Source organism: Narcine bancroftii, chromosome 1, assembly GCF_036971445.1.
Source record: "Narcine bancroftii isolate sNarBan1 chromosome 1, sNarBan1.hap1, whole genome shotgun sequence".
Classification (NCBI taxonomy): Eukaryota; Metazoa; Chordata; class Chondrichthyes; order Torpediniformes; family Narcinidae; genus Narcine; species Narcine bancroftii.
The window spans coordinates 482,476,899-482,497,013 of record NC_091469.1 but is presented as its reverse complement, the minus strand read 5'-3'; the positions used below and the strand labels follow the sequence as shown (position 1 = coordinate 482,497,013).

At 45.0% G+C, this 20,115-nt stretch overlaps 1 protein-coding gene across 3 annotated transcripts in view; it reads right to left on the bottom strand.

The window, feature by feature from the left end:
* Positions 1-20,115, bottom strand: part of hhatla (hedgehog acyltransferase like, a) — a 75,780-nt gene that overhangs the window by 17,121 nt on the left and 38,544 nt on the right. For all 3 annotated transcript variants that reach the window (XM_069914912.1, XM_069914913.1, XM_069914910.1), the window contains 4 exons: positions 15,595-15,789; positions 8,831-9,040; positions 2,337-2,508; positions 466-610 (listed from right to left, as the gene is read on the bottom strand). In XM_069914912.1, coding sequence (XP_069771013.1) covers positions 466-610; positions 2,337-2,508; positions 8,831-9,040; positions 15,595-15,789 — 722 coding nt within the window. The remainder of the gene's footprint in view (positions 1-465; positions 611-2,336; positions 2,509-8,830; positions 9,041-15,594; positions 15,790-20,115) is intronic.

The window sequence follows — 20,115 nt, the reverse complement described above, 5'->3', positions numbered from 1 at the left end:
ATTTCTGCCCAGTAAAACTCTCCGACTTGCCTTCCCGAGGGACACGTGGAGTAACACTTGGCTCAAGGGCAGAAAAATTACGAGAAATCAAGTGATGAGCAATGAGAGGTGACTTAATAGAGGTGAACAAGATTATAAGGGCTTTGATAGGGTGGCATCTTTTTTCCCAGTAAACAGTAGCAAATACTAGAGGACGTCAGTTTAAGGTGAGTGGAGGGAAGTTTAGGGACGATGTCAGAGGTAAGTGTTTTTACACAATTTGGTGGGTGCCTGGAATGCATTGCTGGGGGTGGTGATGCGGGCTGGTACTAAAGACTCTTAGATAGACACATAGAGGGTTATGGGTGTGAAGGAGGGAATAGGTAGATTGTTATAGAGTTAGTTTACATGATAGGTCGACTTAACATCATGGGCTGAAGGGTGAGTACTGTGCTGAACTGTTCTCTGTGCTTGATAAATACTTACGTTTCAGCGAAAACGTAGAGCATGGTGATACATTTCGGAGGCTTGGGCGGGTCGAGGTAGTCCAGTCTAGCCACCGTCCCCACCACTCCGAAGAGCACGGCTGCCTTTATCCAGTCGTACACCAGGTTGAAGTAAGCCAAGCAGGCTGCCAGGGAAGACAAGTCTCATTAGTTGGAAATAATCTCCTGGTTCCATCAGCGCCGAGCTTCAGAACAGCATGGGTGGGCACCCATGACTCTGGTCCTTCCACCTGGCCTTGTCTCCCAGTGGTGGCGGCTGCAAGGCAGAGAATGCCTGACGGGAACAGTGGCTCCACTCGAATCTCCTCTTGCTGCTGCTTTGGGGAGCGCTATTGGCTGCTCTGTTTCGTGTTACAACTTGAGCTCTTCGTCATGAGCAAAAAAGCTGGTAGGCGTCTGAATAAAGTGGTGGGGGAGGGGCCAATTGCGCCCGTCCACGGGGAAGTGGTCATAGGTGGATGGGGTGTAAGGGCAGGAGAGAAAAAAGATGGGAGGTAATAGGGAAAGGAGATAGCTCTTGGAGTGGAAAGGAAAAGGGGTGGGCAGCTGGAGGTAAAGAGAGAGAGAGGGATCGAGAAAGAGAGAGAAACACAGGGGAAATCGGACTCTAATGTTGTCTGGTTGGAGAGGGTTCAGACAGAATATTAGGTGTTGGTTTTCTAATTTGTGGATTGTCTCGGTTTGGCAGTTCCCGACACCAGGAGCAGACATGTTCGGCTTAGGACTGGGGCCCAGAATTGAAATTGTTGGCCACTGGGAGGTCTCCGCTATTGCAGCGGACAGAGAGAAGGTCCTCAATTTCCTAGGGCACATATGGAGTCCTTTTCTTTTCCAAGGAGATACCTTTCAAGTGAACTAGGGATGCATAGGGAGAATTCTGAGGCTTTGGCGATGGAGGATTCTGCTTCTGGTGGTAGTTTGGGAGCCTAAGGCACCAGAAAAGGGTAGGGTGGGAGTGAGGTGGAGGATTAGGGTTCGCAGTAAAGGGCCAGAGGTGCACACGCAGAACAAGGCCAGGGATCTGCTAACCCGGCTTCATGTGATGTGGGGTGGAGATGGAGGGGGAGAACCCAGAGCTAGAGGTCTGGCAGTATCTGTGGGGGCGAGGGGAGGAATTGTCAAAGTATCATTCTAGACCCTGCACGTGGACTGAGAGGAAAGATAGGCAGTATAATGAGAGGGGTGGGCATGAGACAGCAGCCAGTCAGTGAAGAGTGGATTGAGGAGGGCTGGATGGGGGAAGAGAAACCGGGAAGGTGTGGAGTCGGGAGACAGAGACAGGAGGGGCAGATGGAGGCAGCGAGTGAGGGGATGGGAGGAGAGGGGGAGGGTGAGAGTGAGACCTTATGGGAGGGTGATAAGCAAGGACACAAAAGAAGCACATGGGGCACATACTTTGGGACATAACGTTTAGCGCAACGCTGTTACAGCACCAGCGATCTCGACGGGGTTCGAATCCCATGCTGTCTGGAAGGAGTTTGTAGGTTCTCCCTGTGTCTGCGTGGATTTCCTGCGGGTGCTCCCGTTACCTCCCACCATTCAAAAAGGTACTGGGGATGTAGTCAGTCAGGTGTAATTGGGCGATACGGGCTCAAGGGCCGAAAGGGCCTTTACCATACTGTATGTGTAAAATTTTTAAAAATTAATAATTTTTACAAAACGTGTTGCCAATGTTAAAATCGATAAGCAAACAATGTTTTCGTAGAAACCATTCAGGAGAGAGGTGAAGGACAGATGGGCATGTTGTGTGGACCAGAGGAAATAGACTATGTGGGATCAGGACCCATTTGGGGGGGGGAATGATAAGCCCGGAGTGATGCCCAGGGCGAGACTAATCTCGCTGCCACCTACCTAATGCCCAGTCAGAAAGCATTGCTGCCAGTTTGAGGTCAGAAGGTATGGTCAGAATGTAGAGATAATGGAAGAAGACGTCCACAAGTATGATTAATGCCAGGTGCACCAGGGCATGTTTGCCAATGTTCCACATCTCGTAGTCTTTCCGAGTGAACTTGGATTGATTTACCTGTGAGACAGGAGTATCAAAAAGCATTGTCATGCCCATATCTGTCAACCTCCATCTTTAGTCAAAGGGTTGAGGGGACGTTTTATCTTACAAAGAGAGTGGTCCATATCTGGACCTACCACAGGTGCTGATGTTGATACAAAGCTTGGTTTGAAAAATTCATGGCAGCAGTTCCATGGGTCACCCTGTATACGGACAACAGCACAGCCAGAAGCGTTCTACTTGAGGAATCTAAATGAATTCCTGGTTTCCCTCAGGAGGAGATTAAATGCCACTTGGCACATCCCCCAAGTCCTATGCAAAGTATAGAAATAGGAGCAGGAGAAGGTCTTTCAGACTTTTGAGCCCGACCCACCATTCAATACGATTCTGGCTGATCACACCACCTCAAGACCCTATTCTTTCTCTACACATTCTACTTGGTTTGGGCTACGAGTCGGAGGAGGTGGCGACTGGAGTTCGGGTGATTATCTGGAGGAGGAGGAGCTTGGAGAGAGTGATGGGGTTAATTGGCCAAGGAGCCAATAAAAAGAGGGTAAGTATAAGAGATTGGCCAGCGAGAGGCGGCCCAGTGAGTGAGTGGCACAGTGAAGGAGTGGGTCCTTGAGGCTTTGGCTCGAGAGGCTTAGGCGAGTCGAGGCTGAGGACGAGCATACTGGATGAAAGGTAAGACTTTCATAGTTAATTTAATAAGGTGTGAGGAGAAGGAGGCAGGATGAGTGTGAGGGCAGTTTTCTGCTCTCAGTGTCACATGGGAAGTCATGGGGTCTTCACGTCTCACGACATCCACGTGTGCACAAAGTGGGCTGAGCTGTAGCGTCTAAGGGACCGAGTCAGGGAACTTGAGCTGCAGCTCGATGACCTCTCTCTGGTTAGGGAGAGTGAGGCCATCATAGACAAGAGCTATAGGCAGGTGGTCACACAGGGGTCATGGGAGGAGGGGCAGTGGGTTACCCTTAGGAGGAGGAAAGGGAGGGGTCAGGTTCACATGCAAGCACCCGAGTCTGAAATCCTCAGAAATCGATACTCCACCTTGAGTACTGAAGAGGGGGATAGTCAGACTATGGTGGGCAGAGGTGTGGTGTCAACCTCTGTGGCACAGAAAGGTAGGAATAAAAGGAAAAGGGCGATAGTCATAGGGGATTCAATGGTTAGGAGGACAGACAGAGGTTTTTGTGGATGCGATAAGGAAAACTGGATGGTGATTTGCCTCCCTGGTGCCAGGGTCCGGGATGTGACTATGCGCGTTCAGAACATCCTAAAAGGGGAGGGTGAGGAACCTGAGGTTGTGGTACATGTTGGTACTAATGATGTTGGAAGGAAGGAGGAAGTGGTCCTGCAGAATGAGTATAGGGAGTTGGGTAGGGAACTTAAAAGGAGAACCACTAAGGGGGTAATTTTGGATAGCTTCCTGTGCCACTTGACAGTGAGGGCAGAAATAGAATTAGGTGGAGGTTAAACACATGGCTAAAGGGGTGGAGTAAGAGACAGGGTTTCAAGTTCTTGGACCACTGGGACCTTGAAGATGGAAGCTATACCGTAATGATGGGTTACATCTTAATCCCAGAGGGACCAGTCTCCTAGCGGGGCATTTGCTAGGGCTATCGGGGGGGGGGGGTTTAAACTAGTATGGTTGGGGAAAGGGTTTCAAGTTGGGCAGGACAGCAGGGAGAGGGTTAGTAGGCTAAGGAAAGAGGCATGTTTAAATAATTTGAGGGAGAAACAGCAGGAAATTATAAAAAGATGTTGTAGTGAAAATTGTGAGAATGGTAGATAGGAAGATAGGCAAAAGGTAGGGTGTAGGAGATCCCTGCGATGTATTTATTTTTTAATGTGAGGAGCGTAGTAAGGAAGCTGGATGACCTAAAGGTGTGGATTGACATGTGGCATTATGATGTTGTGGCCATTAGCGAGACGTGGTTGAAAGAAGGTTGTGACTGGCAGTTGAATGTTCCAGGATTTCGCTGCTTTAAATGTGACAGAGATGGTGGATTAAGAGGGGGCGGTGTGGCATTACTTGTCAGGGAGGATATTACAGCAGAGCTGAGGCAAGATAGACTGGAGGGCTGGTCGAGTGAGGCAGTGTGGGTAGAGCTAAAAAATAAGAAGGGTGAGGTTACTATTATGGGGGTATATTATAGGCCTCCAAATGGGGAAAGAGAACTAGAAGAGCAAATGTGCAAGGAAATAGGTGAGATGTGCAGGAGAAATAGGGAGGTGTTGGTTGGGGATTTCAATTTTCCAAACATAGATTGGGAAATGCAGTCAGTAAAAGGGCAGGATGGCTTAGTACTTATTCATTGTGTTCAGGATTGCTTTTTGCAGCAATATGTTAAGACACCCACTAGAGTGGGAGTGGTGTTAGATCTGTTGTTTGGGAATGAAATGGGGCAGGTTGGAGAGAACTTCAGATCCAGTGATCATGGGTCCATTAGCTTTAGCTTAATGATGGAGAGGGATAGGTCAGGTCCGAGGTTGAAGGCCTTCGAGTGGGGGAAGGCAGATTTGGAGAAATGAGAAGGGATTTGCAGAGAGTTGCGTGGGCTGATCTTTTTGCCAGAAAGGATGTAGAGGAAATTTGGGGGGCATTTAGGGGTGAGATTTTGAGAGTACAGAATCTTTATGTTCCAGTCAGGTCGAAAGGGAAGACTAAAGTTTCGAGGGAGCCGTGGTTTTCTGGTAAAATTGAGAAGATGTTTGGGACAAGAGGGAGGCCTAAACCAAATATAAAAAACAAGGGATTGAGGAGATGTATGGTCATTACTTAGATTGCAGGAAGTACCTTAAGAGGGAAATTAGAAAGGTTAAATGAAGGTATGAGGTGTCCATAGTTCATAAGGCAAAGGAGAATCCTAAGGGCTTTTACAGATATGTGAACAGTAAAAGAAGGGATAAAGATAGAATAGGTCCACTGGATGATGGGACCAGTGAACTATTTGAGGAACTGTATGAGATAGGAGAAATATTGAACAATTTTTTCTCGTCTGTATTCAAGAGGGTAAGGGACATTGGGCTATACAAGATAAGAGAGGATAGGGATTAGTAAAGCGAGGGTTTTGGAGCTTCTAGGGTCAATTAAGGTGGACAAGTCTCCTGGTCCTGATGGGATTTTTCCCAGGACTTTAAGGGAGGTCAGGGAACAAATAGCGGGGGCACTGACAGTCATTTTTCAAAGATCACTGGAGGAGGGGGTGTTACCACAGGATTGGAGGGTTGCAAATGTAGTTCCTTTGTTCAAAAAAGGCATTAGGTGTAGGCCAAGTAACTATTGGCCAATAAGTTTGACTTTGGTGGTGGGGAAGGTTATGGAGGTTATTCTTCGAGATAGTATATACGCATATCTGATGGGCAGGGATTGATTAGGGGCACCCAGCATGGGTTTGTAAAAGGAAAGTCATGTTTGACGAACCTTGAGTTTTTTGAGGAAGTGACAAAAAAGGTGGATGAAGGTAGAGCGGTTGATGTGATCTATTTAGATTTTAATAAGGCTTTAGATAAAGTTCCGCATAAAAGGTTAATAAGGAATGTTCAGTCACTAGGAATTAGTAGAGAGATTGTGACTTGGGTTCAGAGGTGGCTGGAAGATAGACAGCAGAGAGCCATGGTGGACAATTGTCTGTCAGGTTGGAATCCTTTGACAAGCGGGGTGCCTCAGGGATCGGTGCTGGGTCCCTTGTTGTTTCTCATTTATATTAATGATTTAGAGGAGGGTGTGGTTAACTGGGTAAGCAAATATGTGGATGATACGAAAATAAGGGGAGTGGTAGATAGTGATGTAGATTTTCTTGGATACAGAAGGATTTGGTTTGTTTGGAAGAGTGGGCTGAAAGATGGCAGATGGAATTCAATGTAGACAAGTGTGAGGTGTTGGATTTCGGTAAAAATAACCAGAATAGGACATATAGAGTTAGGGGGAGGGCAGTGAGGCACGCAGAGGAGCAGAGGGACCTGGGGGCTATGGTACAGAGTTCACTGAAGGTGGATTCCCATGTAGACAGAGTGGTTAAGAAGGCATATGGTACACTGGCCTTCATAAATCATAGTATGGAGTATAGGAGCTGGGAGGCGATGCTGCAGCTGTTTAAGGCATTGGTGAGGCCATGTTTGGAGTACTGTGCTCAGTTCTGGTCTCCAAATTATAGAAAGGATAGAGATAAGGTGGAGAGGGTGCAGAGAAGGTTTACAAGGATGCTGCCTGGCTTACAGCATCTGGATTACAGGGAGAGATTAAGGAAACTGGGACTTTATTCATTGGAACGTAGATGACTGAGAGGGGACATGATAGAGGTATTTAAAATTAGAAAGGAATAGATAGACTTGACTCAAACAGACTCCCTTCTGTCATTTAACAGAAGGTTGGATGTGTACATGGAGGTGAGGGGGTTGAAGGGTTATTGGAGGAGAGCGGGAGGGTTGAGCTAGTGGAATTGTTTTAGTGAACCGATGCAGACTCAAAGGGCCGACATGGCCCGTTAATTGTTATAAAGAACTATTCCTTGATCTCCATTGCCTTTTGAGTCTATCTAATGAACTGGCCTCAACAACTTTCTGCATTTGGGAGTTCCACTAGTTAACACCTCTTGGAGTGAAGATGTTTCTCCTTATCTCGGTCTTGAATGGCTTCCCCCTTTTCCTGAGACTGTGATCCCTTGTTCTGGACATCCTCAACATCGAGAACATTCTTCTTGCATGTAACCTATCTGGTCCTGTCAGAATTTTATGTCTCGATGAGATCTCCTAAATTCCAATGAGTATAACCCTAGTCTATCCAGCCTTTATTTGACCGTCGGTCCTGCCATCCCAGATATCAGTCTTGTTAACCTTCATTGCACCTCCTCAATAGCAAGAATGTCCTTCTTCAGATTAGGAGATCAAAAGTGTACACACGGTACTCAAGGTGAAGTCTCACCAAGACTTTTATATTTTACATGGGTACTCCCTGACATACGTCCGTGTTCTGTTCTGGATGATTGGTTGTATCTCAGAATGGACATATGTCGGAATTGCGTACTTACTTTGTTAGTCGGTGTGCCGGGTTCCGTAGGCTGGGTGCGGCCTTCTTGGTTCCTGTGCACATGCACGAGAGTTAAGCGCCCTGGAGATATTGAAATTGTTCCCTTAACTCTCGTGCATGCGCCAACCAAACTATAATACATGAACCCATCACGCATGGGCCAATTGAAGGCTCACGCATGTTCACAGGAATCAAGATGGACACGCCAGCCTATGGACCTCGGGACACCAACTAACAAGGTAAGTACATACATTTTGGTTCTTACAACACCCTGTATCTCTGTTATAGTTTGCTAAATACAACATAAACCACATAAACTTTACATTTTTTAAAAATTGGTCATATGTGTTGATGGAATAGGTCGCAAGTCAGGGAGCACCTTGCATTATGTATGACCAGGTCCTTTGGCACACTGAGTTCATGTCAGCCAGCAAACACCCATTGCACTTGTTCCATTTTATTCCCCCCCCCACATTTCCACAAACACCCTCCCAGATTCTACCTCTTACTGAGAAACTGGAGGCAATTTACAATGGGTCAGTAGTCTACTGACCTGCCCCTTTGAGGTGTGGGAAAAAAGAGGAGCACACAGAGGGTAAACCCATGTAGTTAAAGGAAGAACATGCCAACTCCACACAGGCAGCACCAGAGGTCAATATCGAACCCAGATGATGGGAGTTGCGGGGCACCAGTTTTACCAGTTATGCCCCTGTGCTTCTCCCAACCAACAACAATTTAATAGTCAATGGTCTGATTGGTGCTTATACAATGCCACCCCATGAAATTTTAAACAGGACAGGGCATTTTTAGTGATACCTCAAATGTTGTGGAGCATCGTTTTTGTAAATGAGGTTTCATTAAATTCCATTAATTTAAATTTTATTAATTTAGAGACACAGCACGAGATGGTATGGTTAGCATCATGGTTGGGGTGTCCGTGACCTGGATTCCAATTCTGCACTGTCTGTAAGGAGTTTGTACAATCTCTGCATGTCTTTTGGGGACATGGGGTCATGGGCCGGAAGGGCCTGTTACCATTCTGTATGTCTAGTAACAAACCTTTTGGCTCATGAGGCCACACCGCACAAATGCACCCGGGTGACCAATGAACCTGCTAACCCCATACGTCTTTCTGGGATGTGAAAGAAAACCATAGCACCCAGAGGAAGAGACACCTTATGAAGGGCTAGGGCCCAATCATTGGTGACCGTTCTTCTGATGGATGCTGCAAGATCTGCTGAGTTACTCCAGTCTTTCCATGTTTTGTAGCACTGGAAACCCATGCACCGGCATGTGCCCCAAGCTTACCTGAACATGGAACTGATCAAAGGTCATCACTGGCCCGAAGAAGAAGAAGGGAAGATAGAAGTTGTAGATGAGAAGGTCCAGGATCGAATAGTTCCCACCTTTCTTCTCAACATTCTCCAAAGCGAAGCTCATACATCGTATGATGGTAAAGCCACTTCCTCCATAGAACAGGACATCCTGTAGCTGGAAGGTGCCCGTTACAAACCCTGTCTAGGATGAGATAGACCAGATGACCAGAAATGAGACAGTGAAGTGATGGATTCTGCTAACCCGCTCTCTTTGGCAAGCTAATGTTTGAGGGGTGATTTGGTACAGGAAGTATCACTAACCAGGAGACACACTGAGGCAGGGAGACCTACCCATTTTACATGGGGCATCCATAGAACACTACAGCACAGAAACAGGGATTCAGCCCACCAAGTGTGTGCTCATAGAACAATATATCACAGAACCAGGCCCTTTGGCCATCTAATCTGTGGCCATAGAACCAGAGGTAATTACAGCACAGAAACAAGCCCTTCAGCCCATCTAGTCTGCCCCAAAATATTATATAACCATATAACAATTATAGCATGGAAACAGGCTAATTTGGCCCTTCTTGTCCACACTGATCCAAGTACCCTCCTCTAATTCCATTTACCAGCACTCTGCCCATATCTCTCCACCCCCTCCTATCCATATACTTATCCAACTTTTTCTTAAATGACAAAATTACCCTGCCTCCACCACTTTTCCTGGAAGCCCATTCCACACAGTAACCACTCTCTGAGTAAAGAAGTTCCCCCTCATATAACTCCTAAACCTTTGCCCGTCAACTCTCAACCCATGACCTCTTGCATCCATCTCTCCTACTCTCAATGGGAAAAGCCTTTCCACCTCAACTCTATCTATCCCTCTCATTATCTTAAACACCTCTATCAAATCCCCTCTCAGCCTTCTATGTTCCAAGGAATAAAGACCTAATTTGCTCAATCTTTCCTTGTATTCCAGATGCTGAAACCCAGGCAACATTTTTGTAAATCTTCTCTGCACTCTCTCTATCTTGTTAACATCCTTCCTATAAATCAGTGACCAGAACTGCACACAGTACTCTAAATTTGGCCTCACCAATGCCTTGTACAGTTTCATCATTACTTCCCAACTCCTATATTCTATGCACTGATTTATATAGGCAAGTGTACTAAAGGCCTTCTTCACCATCCTGTCCACATGTGCTTCTACCTTCAGGGAACAATGCACTGTTATTCCTAGATCTTTCTGCTCCACTGCATTCTTCAACACCCTCCCATTGACCACATAGGTCTTGCTTTGATTATTTTTTCCAAAATGAAGCACCTCACACTTATCAGCATTAAACTCCATCTGCCATCTTTCTGCCCACTCCTCTAAGCAGTTTAAATCCCTCTGCAATTCTTGAAAACCCTCTTCATTATCCACAATTCCCCCTATTTTAGTATCATCTGCATATTTACAAATCCAATTTACTGCCCCATCCTCCAGATCATTAATATTCATGACAAAGAGCAACGGTCCTAATACCAAACCCTGAGGTACACCGCTTGTCACTGGCCTCCATCCTGACAAACAATTATCTACTATGACTCTCTGGCACCTTCCTTCCAGCCACTGTTGAATCCATTTGACTATCTCAAAATTAATACCCAGGGACTTAGCCTTCCTAACTAACCTCCCATGCGGAAGCTTATCGAAGGCCTTGCTGAAGTCCATATAGACAACATCCACTGCTCTACCCTCATCAACATTCCTAGACACCTCTTCAAAAAATTCAACGAGATTGGTCAAACATGATCTTCCACGCACAAATCCGTGTTGAGTGTCCCTGATCAGACCCTGTCCCTCCATATACTTATATATACTATCTCTAAGAACGCTTTCCATCAATTTACCTACCACAGACGTCACAATTACAGGCTGATAATTGCTAGGCTTGCTCCTCGAACCCTTTTTAAACAAAGGAACCACATGCGCAACACGCCAATCCTCCGGCACTATATACCCGTCTCCAATGACATTTGAAAAATTACTGCCAGAGCCTCCGCTATTTCCTCACTAACTTCTCTCAAGGTCCTGGGGAAAATCCTGTCAGGACCTGGAGACTTATCCACCTTTATATGTTTCAAAAGCTCCAGTACTACCTCTTTCTTAAACACTATAGTCTCCATCTATACCCCCTTTGCTTCCTTTACCCTTCACAGTTCAATATCCTTCTCCTCAGTAAATACTGAGGAAAATAAATTGTTCAAGACCTCCCCCATCGCTTTTGGCTCCACACACATTTGTCCTTTCTGATTCTCTATTGGACCAATTTTATCTCTCACTTTCCTTTTGCTATTTACATATTTGTAGAAACCCTTTGAATTTATTTTCACCCTGCTTGCTATAGCCACCTCATAATTTATTTTAGCATTTCTAATTTCTTTCTTAAGATTCTTTTTACATTCAATATACTACCCAAACATCTCCTTTTTTCCCTGTTTCTTATATTTATTGCAGTTCTCCCTCGTTTTTCAAACCAAGTTTCCAATATCCCTTGAGAACCATGGCTCTCTCAAACTTTTGACCTTACCTTTCAACCTAACAGGTTTAGAAAGATTTTGTACTCTTAATATCTCTCCTTTAAAAGATCTCCATTTCTCTATTACATCCTTCCCAGAAAACAAATTGTCCCAATCCACCCCTTGTAAATCCTTTCGCATCTCCTCAAACCTAGCTTTTCCCCACTCAGAAACCTCCACTCTGGGCCCAGACCTATCCTTTTCCATAATTACCTTGAAGCTAATGGCATGATGATCACTGGACCCGAAGTGCTCCCCCACACATATCTGTCACCTGACCCATCTCATTCCCCAACAGTAAATCCAACACACCTCCCTCTCTAGTTGGTACCTCCACGTATTGATGTAAAAAACTATCCTGCACACATTTTACAAACTCCATCCCATCCAGCCCTTTCACGGAATGGATTTCCCAATCAATATTCGGAAAATTAAAATCCCCCACAATCACTACCCTGTGCTTATTACAATATCTGCTATCTCCCTACTAATTTGTTCCTCTAATTCACGTTCCCCATTCGGTGGTCTATAATACACCCCTATAATTGTAACTTCCCCTATTCTGCCTAGTCCCATTGACCTGCACTCAGACCATTCCTAAATGAATAGTTTGCTTCAGTATTCACAAGAGAAAAGGACCTTGATCAGGGTGAGGTCGGAATAGAACAGATGTGTGGTGAACAGTGTGGCGATCAAGGAAGAGGAAGTGTTGGACCTTCTTAAAAACATCAAGATTGATAAGTCTCCAGGGCCGGACACGATATACCCTAAGTTGATGTGGGAAGTGAAAGAGCTGAGGCAGTAGGTATAATCTTTGACTCCTTTTTGGAGTGAGTTGCCAAAGGATCTGAGAATGGAAAACGTATCCTTGTTTAAAAAAGGTAATAGGGAGAATCTTGGGAAATATAGACCAGTGAGTCTTATGTCAGTGGTGTGGAAACTAATGGAGAGGATTCATAAGGATAGAATCTATGAGCATTTGGAGAAGTACAGTCTATTCAAGATAGTCAGCATGGCTTTATGAAGGGAAGGTCATTCCTCATGAGCCTAATTGAGTTTTTTGAGGAGGAAACAAAAGAAATTGATGAGGTTAGGGTGGTAGATGTGGTCTACATGGATTTTAGTAAGGCATTTGACAAGGTCCCCCATGAGAGACTCATTCAGAAAGTCAGGAGGCATGGGATCCATGTGAAGATAAAAAATTGATTCACAGAATGTGACGAGCCCAGAGGACCCCAAAACCCAACAGCAATAGAAATTCACCAAGACGAATGGTTACTTCAACAAGTTACTTTTAATTTTCTTTAAACATGAAAACAGGATCAAACTTCAACTTACTGTTCTGGAATCCCTGCTCTTTATGAATTTTATAAATGACCTGGATGAAGAGGCGGAAGGATGGGTCAGTAGGTTTGCAGATACAAAGGTTGGAGGAGTTGTGGATGGAGATGAAGGTTGTTGAAGGTTACAAGAGGATATAGACAGAATACAGATTTGACCGGAAAAGTTGCAGATGGATAAGTGTGAGGTGATGCATTTTGGAAGGACAAACCAGAAGGCTGAATACAGGGTTGCTTAAGAGTGTGGATGAACAGAGGGACCTTGGGGTCCAAATCCATACATCCCTCAAGGTCGCTGCACAGGTCGATAGGATAGTTAAGAAGGCCTATGGGATGCTGGGATTCATTAATAGGGGGATTGAGTTCAAGAGTAGAGAGGTCATGTTGCAACTCTACAAAGCTCTGGTGAGACCACACTTAGAGTATTGCGTTCTGGTTCCAATTTCAGATTTAATGTCAGAGTATATGCATGACATCACATACAGCCCTGAGATTCTTTATCCTGCGGGCACGGCAGAATTTCCACTTATTAGTCGTGCAAAACAAAAACTGTACACAGCTTAAAGATGTAAACAAATAAAGAACTGTAAACAGATAATGAATGTAAACAAACTAACTGTACAATACCAAGAGAACAAAAAAGAAAATCAATAAAGTGCACAAATAGGAGTCCTTAAAGGATGAGTTGACCTGCCTGGATAGCATGCAAAACAAGGTCTTTCACTGTATCTCAGTACATGTAACAATAAATAATTCAATTTAAAAAAAAACATACAGCACTGAAAGAGGCCCTTCGGCCCACTGAGCCTATGCTGGCCATTAATACCATAAAACCATAAGTCATCGGAGCAGAAATAGGCTATTCAGCTCATTGAGTTTAGCCCACCAGTAAATCATGAGCTGATCCATTTTCTCACTCAGTTCCATTGCTTGGCCTTCTCCCCACAACCTTTGATCCCATCTATTTTTATTACAAATTTATTTAGGCATACAGCATGGTAACAGGCCATTTTGGCCCACGAGCCCATGCCACCCAATTAACCTGCAACCACGGTACATTTCAAATGGGAAGGGTTCTCAATAGTTCTTTGAGCCCTATTTAAACAGTGACTATCCACCTTGGCCCACACGATTTTATAGACTTCAATATGAATATACAACGACCACCACTGCAGTGTGTACCATAGGCAAAACTCAAGCCCATCCCATCCTGGACCCTGAAGGGCCTGTTCCATGCTCTGTGACCTTTTACCAACACACAGTGGTATTTCCCAATCGTCTGTGAAGGAACCCTGTGAGTAACCAACACCAGAGGGCATCTGTACAATGTGAAGGGAGGCAAGTTTGGTGGAGACATCAGGGTAAGTTTTTTTGCACAGAGAGTAGCGAGTACCTGGAATGCATTTCCAGGGGCGGTTGTGGAGGCTGATACAGTAGGGACATTTGAAAGAGTCTTAGACAGGCACACGGATGCAAGAAAAATAGAAGGGTATGGATGTGAGGTAGGGAAAGTTTACTTTGTTGAGTAGAATTTTACAGGTTGGCACAATAACATGGGGTGAGGGGCCTGTACTTTACTGTAATGTTCGATGTTCTACATTGCAACTTGTTTGGCTAAAGATCCCAGAATGACATTCCAATTGCCAGGAGTAAAATCCTTTTTGGAATTGGGTGGCATTCACCGATCAATGCGAGGGGAAAAAAAATCATCAACGCAAGGCAAAAACAGGTGGCCTCGAAAATCTTTAGCGTCCAAGACAAGAAGTTTGGGATCCTCAAACTGAAATTATAAGCATGTCAAAACATAAACCTACGAGGAAAATATTCCAGGCCAATAATGTGGGCTTTGGTTTGCGTGTGGAGTTTTGGCTTCCTTAACGAAGAACGGCAAAGTTTCATTGGGAAGTGGTGCAACACATTGATTCGCAAGTTTATTCTTGCCACCTGATAGTTTATTCTCAGAGCCAAGTGAAGCCAATACATTTCTTAAGAGGTCTTCACCAGTTGTTTCCATGGACTATATCCTCATAATAGTTCAATTATGGTACAAATCTGTACCAGCTGATCTCTATCTATAACCTTGCTCTTCTCTCCTGTGTATGACTTGTTGTACTCTACATGTGATGTTTAATGTATGATGTCTACATTCATTCCTTTTATTGTCACATAATAATACATTAAAAATGAAACCTATATGATAAATTTCAACTTTTGTCTGCTGTAAGAGTCGTAATGAGTTATGCCTGGCATCCCAAACAATAGGAGTCAGAGAAGCAAATGAGAGTATGTGTATGAGATAAATATTGTTCAGCACAGACTAGATGGGCTGAAAGGACTGATTCCGTGCTGTAGTGTTCTATGACTAACTGGACTGCTCACAAAACAACTTCTATCACTGCATCTTTGGTACATGTAGCTATATATTTGAACTTTACTCAGAAGGTAGTGTAACCTTTTAGAATTCTCTACCGTGGATAGGTGGTACAGTTAGTGTTGCATTTAGCGTAACGCTGTTACAGTGCCAGTGATTGCGACTGGGGTTTGAATCCCACGCTGTCTGAAAGGAGTTTGTACATTATCCCCATGTCTGCTTGGATTTCCCACTAACATTTGAAATGTACCAGGGGTTGTAGGTTAATCGGATGGCACGGACTCGTGGGCCGAAATGGCCCGTTACAGTGATGTATGTCTAAATTTAAATTTAAAAAAACATCTACGGGATAGTCGAGTTGGTTTAAGACAAAGGGATGTGCCAAGTAGGACTGAGATGACAATCTGCCAAGTTGAATAGCAAAGAAGGTTTGAGACCCTTGTGACCAACTTCAGCTATAATTTCTAATGCTCTTACCTGCCAGGAAACCACGGGCTCTATCTTAAACGTTGCCAAACTGCACAGGCCTGCAGCAAAACACAGCCACCTTTGTTTAGCTAAGCCAATGCCATAGAGTAGAATGCAGTGGGACAGGATTAACATGAGGTAGGAGACACCCATCGTAGCCAGGACTGCAAGAATCCCGTAGATCATGAAGTACGTGGATCTGTACTGTGAAAGGAAGAATAATGAGAGAGTAAACACACTGCCATAACTTTGGCACTCTTCAATGCATTAAAGTGCTGGAGGTGCTCAGGAGGTAAAGGCATATAACCAACGTTTCAGACCTGAGCCCTTCTTCAAGTCCAGCATGTATATGATGGGCCACATGGTCTCTTGGGCACCAGAAAATGGGGAGACCATCAACCGTTTGAGAAGGAAAAGCAGGGGAGACAACCCATGGGGCGGTGACCACGGTGGCAGACCAGTGGTGATTCATGGCAAGGAACGGTGGGCCACTGGTGACTGTGGTCAAAGGACTCGCACCAGGCAACAGACTCCTGGAGATTGGCTGAAGGGGGTACCAGATATCAGAACCAGGATGCAAGAAGGTGCTGGAGGCTTACTGATTGCGTCAGAGGTGTGAATCTGGAGTTCGGGCGGGGAGACGACTCTCTTTTGCTTCTCTTTCTCTGGCTATAAGGGGCGCCGGGCACATTTTGCTGATAGTGAATCTTTGCCTGCCTTACAGTAGACCAAAGGGAATTTTGTGTAGTTCAGTGTAACTCCAATTATCCTAATTCAGATTCTCCGAGATTTATCTGAATTAAAAAAAAAATTCGGATAAATTAGGATATACGAAACACATCAGAAATCTTCATTTATCTCAAATTTTTTCGAAGCTGAACTGACTGGGAACCTCAGGCTCCCGGTGGCACCTCAGACATCGGGCTCTTGGTGGCAGTGTGGACATCGGGGTCCCAGTGGCAGTGTAGATATCAGGCTCCTGGCAGCAGCGCGGACATCGTTCTTCTGGCGGCAGCGTGGACATCAGGCTCTTGGCGGCAGTGGAAATGTCAGGCTCCCGACGGCAGTGCAGACCTCAGACTCCCAGGCAGGATTGGGAACCTCAGGGTCCTGGCACGAGCGGGGCCTCGGTGGGTTTGTTTTGGCGATTGGTGGTGGCCAACATTTGTTGTTGTTTACACACTGATACAAGCGATTTGATGTTGCTACTGGGCTATTTTTAAAAATGACCAGTTCTCCGAAAAAAACCACCTATCTGACATAGGCGCAACCCAACCATTTCTGATAATCGGAATTGTACTATATCACATTTTCTGTTTTATTACATGGCAATAAATAATCTTGCATCATTCCCCGAGATAGCCCACGTTCAGTTCATTACCACACTGACCTCACTACTATTCCCATCAGATAAACTGACTTCATAGACAAAGAGACAGTTCTACAATTGGCAATCTTCTCCTCCCAGAGGCTACATGGCTTCAACCTCAGGATTCAAGATTCCTTTATTGTCATGTAATAATACAGGGCACGTAATTTTTTTTAGATATACAGCACGGTTACAGGCCATTTCAGTCCATGTCGTCCAATTTTCACTCAAATAACCTACAACCCCTGGTACGCTTTGAACAGTGGGTGAAAAACGGTGCCCCCACGCAGATACGGGGAGAAAGTACAAACTCCTTACAGACAGTGCAGGATTCGAACCCTGGTCCTGATCGTTGGCGCTGTAAAGGTGTTGCGCTAACCACCTCGCTAACCGTGCCACCTGAAATTGCATAAAATTGCCTTTTGCCCTCTGTAAGGCAGATAAAGAGCTGCTATTACAGTACGAGAGAAAGAGAAGCAAAAGGGAGTCCAAGGATTTGCCTCCAGAGCTCCTGCAGTTGCAGTCGTACTGACTCCTGTTCGATCCATCAGCAACCCAAGCTCCAGATCCAAACCTCTGACATGATCAAGAAGCCATCAGCGCCCAAGGCCCTTTGGGAGCCCTTCATATTTTCAGCACCCTCTCAAATCCCAACCCTGATACGTGGTCAGTCTCCGAAGCTCAGAAGCCCGACCGCAAGTCGTCCCAGCCTGTGTGGGTCTCTCAGCTGCTGAGCCAAGGAAAACCAACTTCCATTTTTCACACTGCGACTAAAATTATTTTAAAAATGCAAATCGAAGGGCAATAAGACCTGGTGCATCAGCCAATGCAGTCCAGCAAGCAGTGAAGAGAGCAAACAGCACGTTGGCATTAATTGCAAGAGGTTTTCAATATAGAAACAGGGAAATCTTACTGAAGTTGTAGAGGGCTTTGGTGAGGCCACACCTTGTATTGTGGGCAGTTTCAGTCTCCTAATCTGAGGGAGGACATTCTTACTATTGAGGGGGTGGGATGCAGCAGCGGCTCACCAGACTGATCCCTGCAACGGCAGGACTGACGGATGAAGTTTTAGACCTGATGGAACTTCGAAGAATGAGAGGGGATCTCAATGAGATGTGTTAAATTCTGACAGGACTAGACAGGTTAGATACAGGAAGTTAAGTCTGCAGATGTAATTTAATACACAAAAGTGCTGAGAAACTCAGCAGGTCACGCAGTGTACATAGGAAGAGCAAATATTTAGAACCAACAATCATTCAACAAAAAGAGTCAAAGAGTCATAGTACATAGTGAGGCCATTCAGCCCACCACATCCATGCTGACCATCCATGCTAATCCCATTTCCCAGCATTGGATCCATAGCCTTCCGTGTCATGGCGATTCAAGAACTAGTTGCAGATACTCAATGCTGTGAGAGTCCTTGCCTCCATCAACCCCTTCGGATTCCTGCCAGGCTCTTTGTCAGCTCCCTTGAAACCTCTTCCACTTACCATAACCCTATGCCCTCTGGATTTACAATTTTGCTGAGTATAACCTGCTATGGCGATCCTCAATAACCATAGAGCACTATGGCTCTTCAGCCCTTCTAGTCAGTGCTAAACTATTTTTCAGCCTCACCCCATCGATCAGTTGAGATTCTAGGGGTTCATCCTTGTCACAAATCTGATGGTTCAAACCCTAGTCCAAAGGCACGAACATATGAATCCATGTGGATGCTAGCGGAGTGGTGCACAGTTGGGGCTGTCCAACATTGTTCATATAATAACCTTTTCATTCATGGAATCATCCTTGTGAACCACCTCTGAACTCTCTAAAGTCAGCACACCCTTTCTTAAATGACGAGCTTCACCCCCTTTTGCTACTGGATCCTTGACCGCAGAAACATAGAAAATAGGTGCAGGAGTCGGCCATTTGGCCCTTCAAGCCTACACCGCCATTCAATATGATCATGGCTGATCAGTACCAAGTTCCTGTCTTCTCCCCATACCCCCGATCCCGTTAGCCACAAGGGCCAAATCTAACCCACTCTTAAATATTGACAAGGAACGAGCCTCAACTACTTCCTGTGGCAAAGAATTCCACAGATCCACCACCCTCTGAGAGAAGAAATTTTTCCTTATCTCAGTCCTAAAAAACTTCCCCCTTATCCTTAAACCCCTGGTTCTGGTTTTTCCCAGCATTGGAAACAACTTACCTCTGTCTAGTCTGTCTAAACCCTTAAGAATTTTATATGTTTCTATAAGATCCCCCATCAATTTTCTAAATTCCAGAGAATACAAGCTTAGTCTATCCAACCTTTCTTCATATGCAAGTCCTTCCATCCCTGGTATCAGTCTAGTGAACCTTCTCTGCACCCCATCCATGGCGAGGATGTCCTTCCTCAGATAAGGAGACCAAAACTGCCGTCAGTATAAATTGGAAATAATGTCTCCTCCTCACTAATGATCAATACAGGTGCTCCTCAAGGTGTGTTCTTAGCCCATAGTTCTACTCACTCTTACACCAGTGGTTCCCAACCTTTTTCTTTCCACTCACATACCACTTTAAGTAATCCCTATGCCATCAGTGCTCTGTGATTAGTAAGGGATTGCTTAAAGTGGGATGTTAGTGGGGGAAAAAGGGTTGAGAACCACTGTTCTAGACCCAATTGTTACTGAAATATTTTGGTTGAGAAAGATTGTCATTGACCCATTTCCTTTGAAGTTCTGAAACCGTGCACATAACGAGTTAATTAGGTATGATTAAAACAGTGGTTTTCAAACCTTTACTTTCCACCCACATCCATAGGGAATACTTAAAATGGTATGTGAGTGGAAAGAAAAAGGTTGAGAACCACTGGCCTAAACCCATGACTGTGTAGCCAGGCACAATTCAACTGCTATCTATGAATTTGCCGACGACACCACAGTTGTCAGCAGAATCACAGACGCAAATGAGCAAGCGTACGGGAAGGAGATAGATCAGCTCATTGAGTGGTGCCACAACAACAACCTTGCACTCAATGTTAGCAAAAGGAGATGAATGTGGGCTTCAGGAGGAAGTCAGGAGAACATGAACCCATCCTTATCAAGGGGTCCAGCAGTGGAGAGGGTCAAGAACTTCAATTTCCTGGGTGTCAACATCTCCGAGGATCTGACCTGGAGACTCCATATCGATACAAT